The sequence below is a fragment of the Colias philodice genome, chromosome 24, assembly GCF_061535455.1.
Source record: "Colias philodice isolate Cphi_HAF_F1 chromosome 24, ilColPhil1 Martin Lab GWU primary, whole genome shotgun sequence".
Taxonomy (NCBI): domain Eukaryota; kingdom Metazoa; phylum Arthropoda; class Insecta; order Lepidoptera; family Pieridae; genus Colias; species Colias philodice.
Window position 1 is genome coordinate 1,588,610 of NC_143109.1, and position 8,926 is coordinate 1,597,535.

General features: G+C 34.4%; 1 protein-coding gene across 1 annotated transcript; it reads left to right on the forward strand.

Annotated features, from left to right (window-relative positions):
* Window positions 1-23: 23 nt before the first annotated feature.
* LOC149477620 (trypsin CFT-1-like) lies at window positions 24-8,107 on the forward strand. Its single transcript, XM_089710392.1, has 8 exons — window positions 24-71; window positions 2,888-3,006; window positions 4,472-4,557; window positions 4,640-4,704; window positions 5,035-5,234; window positions 6,128-6,287; window positions 7,523-7,674; window positions 7,992-8,107. The coding sequence occupies exons 1-8, from the start codon at window positions 32-34 to the stop codon at window positions 8,088-8,090; spliced, it is 921 nt and encodes a 306-aa protein (XP_089566518.1). The 5' UTR covers window positions 24-31; the 3' UTR covers window positions 8,091-8,107.
* The last annotated feature ends 819 nt before the right edge of the window (window positions 8,108-8,926 follow it).

The following is an 8,926-nucleotide window of genomic DNA, read 5'->3' on the forward strand; positions in this document are numbered from 1 at the left end:
TTTCAATAGTATTGACACAAACTTGTTTAAAATGATACGTGTGTTTTTTATTTCTGTTTTATTCGCTTTGTGTAAGTATTGATTTGTTTGTTATTTTTTAATTTATAAATTAGATAAGGAAATAGATTAATTAGATCTTAAAAAGTGAGAGAACCTAGGTACCTACCTAACATGTGATCTGTGCTACCTAACTACTAAAATTGAAGTTTTTGGGTTTTAAAGTTATTTTTATTGTTTGTATTTATCGCTTGTTCACAAGATTTTTTATTTTATCATTAGGTGCACCTTGTAATTTTCGAACAGATTTTTAAAACGCTTTTATTAGTTTCACCTGTTTGTGACTTGTATGTAACCGTCTTCTTTATTTAGACTCGATTTTGGTACACTAAAAGGGAAAATTTAATTCAAAATTGGTACACATAGCAAGGACCGGTAACATTAATTCTTATTATCCTGAATTATCAACAACAAATAAAAACAATCATCACTTCTTAAAATGAAAATAGACTTAAAAAAGTTAAAACGTGTTATCCGGTGATAGATCTTTCTTCGCTTACTAAGCAGTAGATTTTGTGTGGAAGATGAAACCAAAGAAATAGCTATAAGCACTGAAAATACACCATAAACAATCAATTAAAACATAATTGTACATCCAGGGGATTTCAATTTTAATGAATGAAAAGCCAAAGCTCTTAGGGTCTCTGCTTTCTCCTAACCTATCGCTTCACAAATCGCAGTTATTTTATCTATAGAGTAGTAATAACTGGACTGGAATCAATTCAAATTAAAAGAAACTGCAGAATTCAAGTTGTATGAGATTTAAGAGGCTATCCTTACATGGAATCTTGTTTGCGAGCCATAATATAATATTATGTGCGAGTGAAACGTGCCAGATGGTTGTATACTGTTACCTAATTCGACATTTTAGCTTTCAAGTCGGAATATTCATACTTTTTAATTTGCATGTCTTGTCTGGGCCTACGGCTACGGTTGAAACAAAGTTGAAACCATTGAGTTACTAGGTATCTACTAATTACGTGTTGAAACGTAAACGTAATAAAAAGTATACCTACGTTATACGTACCGTATTCATAATCCGTTAATCGATTGCTCCGTTGCTATGCGTGAAAGATTTACCGCATGGCAGGTTTGCATATTTTTCGTAACTTCATCATCACTACATAGTATAAAACAAAGTCGCTTTCTCTGTCCCTATTTCCCTATGTCCCTTTGTATGCTTAAATCTTTAAAACTACGCAACGGATTTTGATGCGGTATTTCTTAATAGATAGAGTGATTCAAGAGGAAGGTTTTCTATGCTTCTATACTAATAAGTATTATAAAGAGGAAAAGTTTGTAAGTATGTATGTATGTATGTATGTATGGTTTTCACGCAAAAACTACTGGACCGATTTCAAAAATTCTTTCACCATTAGAAAGCTGCATTTTTACTGAGCAACATAGGCTATATTTCATTTTCAAAAAAATTAGAGATCCTTACCAAAAATGCAATAATGTAACCCAAGGTGTAAAAAAATCCTCAATAAAACTTCTGTCATCGCGTGCGCTGCGGAATCTATTGAAGATAAAACAAAAAAATGTTCTACGGTATTATCACAGTAATATTGTAATACTGTGGTATTAAAGAATGGATCAATATCTACAAGAAAGTCCGCGATACCATATGTCCATCTTCAGTAGTTATGTTACTACAACAACTTTTTTACGTTTTCAAAGTAAATACAAGTGCCGACAGTAATCAAACCATGTTATCCATACACATATTATATTAATCCTTATCCCATTAAATGATGTTTTATTATAGACTGTTTCAATACCAGTAAAATACTTTTTAAATGAAAAGAATTGGATATTCCATTCAAAAGATATAACGAATTTTTAAAAGTGTCAATCTACAGAAAATAGTAGGTATGTACCTACTGTTCGAGCAGGCCGTAGTGCGGGGGTCACGGAGGAATTCTACCAATATGCGTCTTGACGGAACACAGTGGGGTTTTGGTCGGTAGAAATCCGACATAACCTACGGCCCCTCCCCCGAAGGCCGTGGGTATCTATGAAAGATTTCCCCACTAAAACAAAAAAAAAGGCCGTAGTGCGGGACGGGGTAAAGGTGATTTTCATGACCACATGAATCACATTGTGATTAAAAATTAAACCTATAGTCCGACCTATAGTAGACTTTTCACTGTAACGATATCGCTATCTATGCGGGTGAAACCGCAGGGCATTGCTAGTAGTATATAATTTATTAGGTTTTAGACAAAGCGGGTGAAGCCGCGGGCGGTAAGCTAGTCTTCCAAAAAATAAATTTTAATGAAATAAGTAGGTACATTTCGCAAAAAATCTTTTAAAACGATACACTATACCTACTTATAAAGTTCTTAATTTTAAGTAATTCTTTCGATTCTAGGTATACCTACTTATATACCTATTAATAAATACAAATAGTTGTTTTTTAATAATATCTCGTATGTATAACATGTTGCAGTTAGATTCCAAAATCGTCAGATTATAATCTTACTCGCGAGACCATAGGTAGTGCGAATATATCGCAGTTTTGTACAATCAATATTATGCCGGGAATTTACCTATCCCAAACATCCATCAGGTGTAATCGATAGATTATAATCTACCGAAAAATAATGCCTATTGCATTATTTTTATCATGTTTCATTGTAAACATATTGTACTTAAACAGCACCTGCGTTATAATATGTAGATCACAATAATTTTTCGACAGATCGCAATCTGGTGGGTATTCATCATTTAGCAAGATTGTATTCTAGCAGTGTTTACAATTCTACGCAGTAAAGCATAAATATATATATTTGCCACAAAAAATTCTCTAAAATACATTTATTAACAGCACAGGCGGAGGACTTCAAGCTACGAACTGTGAAATTGGACACTTTCCCTGAAGAAACTTCCGTTAGAATCATCGGAGGCTCGCCCGCTAGCATCGAAAAATATCCCTACACAGTGCAGGTAAATTTAATTAGTATGACAAACAAGCTGTAGTAAAAGTAGAGAGAGAAAAGAACTTCTCCCTGAACATTTCTCATTGTCTTTCAATAGTTATCTTTATTGAGTTGGATTGTTTTAGTTAACTCGCTCATTTCAGAAACTACCTGACCGATTTAAAAAAATTACCATTGGCTATCTTCAGCTTTATTTTTTAATTTATAAAGTACTAGCTTTCCACCCGCGGCATCGCCCGCGCAGTCAAAGAAAAACTCGCATAGTTCCCGTTCCCGTGGGATTTCCGGGATAAAAACTATCCTATGTCCTCTCTCGGGTATCAAAATATCTCTATACCAAATTTCATGCAAATTGGTTCAGTAGTTAAGGCGTGATTGAGTAACAGACAGACAGACAGACAGAGTTACTTTCGCATTTATAATTTTAGTATGGATTCTGTACTTGAGCTAATAATATTGGAATGATTAATGTTTTATTTATTGATGAGTAAGAACTAATATTTATTAGGTAGATACATTCGTAATCTATAGAGCTATAAAATAAATAAAAATGGGTAAAATAAAAAGAAAACAAAAACATGCAATATATCTGAGTTTGTTTATTTATCTTTATAGGTGTAATTTCTATCTAAATTAGGTTTATTGCTATTTTATAAGTGCTGACTAATCTGATAATATAGGTATCAATCTAGGTACAACGTTGAGGTACAACGACCGAAATTCGTTTTATAAGTAAGACATTTGTCAATAATTTTAGCAGTATTGTTCATATTATTATTATATGCAGTACTTAGCTAAAAGATAATATAAAGGGGAAGTTATGATATCATGCTGATAATGCACTATCTTGATATTGCCATTTGAAGCTTCCGCGAGGAAAACCCTCTTTTGATAAATTATATGGCCGACAAATTTCACTGAATATATTATTATATTACGTTATTCCCGCGGCTTTGCTTGCGTATCAACTAAAAGTTTTATTAAAGTTGGCTAAGTCGCTAATGGCTGGTTCACACTTTGATTAGTGCGAGTGCAGGTGATGAGTGCGAGTGCAGGTGTGTAGTGCGAGTAGTGTCCAATTGACTGCGAGTGCAGGTGATTAGTGCGAGTGCAGGTGTGTAGTGCGAGTAGTGTCCAATTGACTGCGAGTGCAGGTGATTAGTGCGAGTGCAGGCACGCTGCGAGTGAGGGGGAAGGGAGGGCGCGCGGGACGTGGCTACTCGCAGTCCACTCGCAAAAAAATAGAACACGCTTCTATTCACTTTACTACACAGCCTACTAAACACTCGCACTAAACAGTCGCTGTCCACACGTAGTACTACTCATCACCTGCACTCGCACTAATCAAAGTGTGAACCAGCCATAAGGATGAGTTCAGTGACAAACACATACACAGAAGATGAAGAGCCGAACAAATGTAGAAGACAGACAGACTTTTGCATTAATAATGATAGTATGAATGATAATTTCAGATCTTATATAACAGACAGCTAACATGCGGTGGTACCCTGCTCACGAGAAGGCATGTCATGTCATCAGCTCACTGCTTTGTTACTTCGTAAGTTATCGTAATTATACTTTGATATTTATTTTTAATTTGTGTTATTCACTTAATTAAAACTACTTTGTTTTTTTTGCAGATCTGGTCAACTGGCTAGTGCTTCTCTCTTCAGTGTTCGAGTTGGTTCCACGTACCAGGGCACAGGTAATTTAGACGCTTATCCATTGAAAATTTGTGATAGATTCCGGCGAGATTGTAATCTAACGCTATTTATAATTTTTCGACTACATAATATGCATTAGATTACTTTCACGTGTTCATTGAATTCAATATGTATATTTTAATTTAATTTGTTATACTTAATTAAGGGAAGGGAATTGTTTCATATAGGTAGGTAATTGAAAAAAAATGTTAGATTGATCAGACAAGCTAAAATAAAACCACATTTTATATCAAACATTTATTTATTATAATAAGTTACGTTTTGACTTTCATTGCTCTATTTTAAAAAATGTATTTCGTATTTTCCTGCAGGAGGCTCGCTACACTCCGTATCACAGATTAGAGTCCACGAGCGCTACAACAACCCATTACGAGACAACGATATCGCGGTGATGTCGCTTTCCTCCGCAGTAGCTCTGAGCGCTAGTGTCGCTCTGGCGTTCATACCGGAGCAAGGCGCGACGGTACCGGACTCTTCCAATGTTGTGACCGTTGGATGGGGGCGGACTAGTGTAAGTTTTAGGTATAATAAAGGTTGTGTGCAGCTTCGCCCACGTGAAAAAAACGCAAACTACAGAAGTACAAGTACCTATACTGTACAGTACAGAATTTATCAAAATCCTTTCTTAGTGGATGCTTACATCATACTGGCTATCTGCATGCCAAATTTCAGCACGATCGGTCCAATTATTTGAACTTTTTGTTCAATTAATTGACCATTTTAGTGTCAACCAGAGATCATACGATGGATTAGACCATATCGTTAAAATAGTACCTATGTATATATTTTTTCCTAGTTAGGACTAGGCAAATTGCATTGTAACGGAAAACGGGGTTTAACTGTAACATATTATGTTGATAGATCGTTTTATTGTGAAAAAAGTGCCTAAGTATTTTATTCAATATAGCCAACGAATATAGCTAAAAACAACGATATTTGTTATTTGATATGACCTACACAAAATCATAATTCAGTATTATATTTATATAAAAAGATTTAGATAAAAATCATTAGATACAGAGTATAGCCCACAGTATAAAGCAAATTTCAACAAAATCAGTTCCGTAAAGAGCAACAGAGAAACATTCAAACATCTGTGTGTAATCATCTGAATAGGTTTTGTAGACAGTAAATGTAATATGTGCTACTAACGCCATCTACCGAGTAAAATGTGGAAAAGCAATAACAACTCACAAGACGTTTTCTACAAATTACCATGAAATTACTGCGTTTGTTAAATGATTATTATTATTGAATGCGGAGAAAAATGCAATAAAACAAAATAACTAAAACCGTTCAGACGTGTTTTAAGTACCTATCATATGTTACAAAATGAAGTCTAAACACATACATAACTTTATTGAAAGCCTAAAAAATTGTTTATATTTCTTGTAACGATTTCAGACGGTCGTCGAAGGGAGTTCAGCATACCTAAACGAGGTGACGGTTCGGAAGGTGAACCTTCAAACGTGTGCCAGCCGCTACCTGATGCTGCAGAACATCTCAGGGGATCCTTACCCTGTTACTAATAACATGATTTGCGCGGGCTTGCTTGATGTTGGAGGTATGAATGTGTTTTTTTTTTTGTGATGGCGTACATATTGAAATCCTAGCCTACAGTTTACCTCCTTGATACTAGATAGCTGCTATATCTAATTTATGAAAATAGTAAAACTTTCCCAGCGGTAGATTTCTGATAGGCCAGTGGAAATTAACATTAAATTCGCAAAGCACGATGTAGATTTAAATTTTTGGTATGTTGTTTGGATCAGTTAGGGTGATGTAAATCCCAATTTGCAACTTCGAAAAAGTTGTGCTCGCTGCGCACCACGTGATAAACTGCGAAAATTTTGGACTTTTTTCACTTTTTGCTCTAAAAGTCATAAACTATGCGTTTCCGACAAGTATGATTCAGTACATAAATTAAGATTATTAAATTTGCAACAATTTAAGCCTAACCGTAGCTCTCTAAACCTTATAACGACTAAACTGTGGCCATTCGAAGATGGTTCATTTTTCCCGAAATATTGAAATTTTTAGTTTTGCTCCCGTTTGAAGCAAAATATTGGCAAAAACCGCTCGTTCTATGAGAAGTTCGTATAATAAAGTTGTAGTGCATTTAATTTTCTTTCATAAGAGCATAGAACAAAGTCTGTGAGACAAATATTTCACACACAATATCTGAAAAACAAAAAGAAGGTAGAAATAGATTTTTAAAGAATTGAAACTGAGAGCATATAAAATCATAAAAATAATAATACTTTTTCATTTGCAGGATAGGTAATTACCTATCCTGCAAATAACCTTAATTTATGTACTGAATCATACTTGTCGGAAACGCATAGTTTATGACTTTTAGAGCAAAAAGTGAAAAAAGTCCAAAATTTTCGCAGTTTATCACGTGGTGCGCAGCGAGCACAACTTTTTCGAAGTTGCAAATTGGGATTTACATCACCCTAACTGATCCAAACAACATACCAAAAATTCAAATCTACATCGTGCTTTGCGAATTTAGGGTTTTTTAGTGTCGATTTCTACTGGCCTATGATGCCAATAACATAAAATTGCATGAGATGAATTTTGATAGCTTTTTTTAGGAAGAAAATTGATACCCAGATTGGCTTTTCGATTGCAAACTCTCCACCTGAGTAATATCGCAGTTTTTTTTTTGTTTTTAATTGCAACAATTTTTCTAAGCATTGAACGTTAAAAATAGTTTAAAATTTGGCTTTGGACACAAACTTTTGTGTATTTTACCTTGATTAATACGTAAATTATTTATTTTTTAATTATAACTAGGTAAGGACGCGTGTCAAGGGGACAGCGGGGGCCCCCTGATATACCGCGAGGTGGTGGTGGGAGTGACCTCGTGGGGTTACGACTGCGCTCACCCCCTGTTCCCGGGAGTCAGCGCCAGGGTCTCTAGCTATACCACTTGGCTGAATAGTACGGTATGTGTGTGTTTTAAGGTTGTTTAATTTAGTATATATTTTAGTAAAATTGTAACAAATGTGAAGTAGACCACATATTTTTTGGATATAGTGTAGACAAGGTCAAGTGTAGACTTGAAGGTTGTTTTATTCGGTTAGTGTTTAAGTTTTATTATTAATTTATATAGAATCTGACAAAAGAAACAGAACAAAAGTAATTTTTTAGTAATAACAATATTATAAGGAAAAACTTGGCCTATTTTGAATTAACATTTTCCATTTTCTTTATAAAGTTAGGTATGAATCAACAATGTTACAAATTAATTTCTTTCTTTCAGATAACGGGATCTGGAGGAACGAGAAACGAAGCGAGTTCTAGTAAATTAGGTGTTCTATTTGTAATTAGTTTATTTGCTGCCATATTTTTAAGTTATTAAATATATTTTTAGATACATATGCGTTTTTTTCATTTCATCACACCTACAATCCTACATACAATAAATAAATACATTATGCATTTATAGCAACCAACTAGTTTAATAGGCAATCATCATCATCATCATCAATACATATAATAAAATTCTAGAAAAGTGGTGTCTGTACAATGAAAATATGTAAAAAAAATTTAGCAGGGGTTATTACTAAATCGATCCCAAACCCAAAACTGTCGTTAAATTTTTTTTTGTCTGTTTGTCTGTTTGTCCGTTTGTCTGTTTATCTGTATGTTTGAACACGCTAATCTCAGAAACGGCTTATCCGATTTAAATGCGGTTTTCACTAATATATTTTGGTAATCTTCATTTAACATTTAGTGTTTATTTCATGTCAATCGGTTTATAAATAAAAAAGTTATGACCATTTAAGTATTCACGGCGAACATTTGCTAAGGCATTCTATGGTACACTATTATACAGTGTACGATAAAACGTAAGTTATCTGTTATACGCTACAGTTATTTCTGGTGGTGGGGGTGGGGGTGAGGGGGTAAGCTGAGGTAGTAGGGGGGGAGGGGCAAATTAAAATTATGCTTATTTTTAGGTAAATTTTATACATAAAATGTCCTTTAAATTATGTCGTATTACATATATTTTTAAGCCCCGACGCAAAAAGATGAGTGATAAGTGTTTGACCGCTATGTGTGTCTGTGTGTGTGTATCTGTTTGTTCCACCGTAGCTCGCTAACAGGTAATCCGAATTAGATGCGGTTTTTTGTTAGGCAGCATATTTTCCGACGCTGGTTCTTAGATAAAGTGTATCAAAATCGGTTCATCCA

Coding starts and splice junctions, on each gene's coding strand:
- LOC149477620 (XM_089710392.1), top strand. CDS start 32: ATGATACGTGTGTTTTTTATTTCTGTTTTATTCGCTTTGT. Junction 4,558..4,639: donor GCTCACTGCTTTGTTACTTC/GTAAGTTATCGT, acceptor TTTTTTTTGCAG/ATCTGGTCAACTGGCTAGTG. Junction 6,288..7,522: donor GGGCTTGCTTGATGTTGGAG/GTATGAATGTGT, acceptor AATTATAACTAG/GTAAGGACGCGTGTCAAGGG.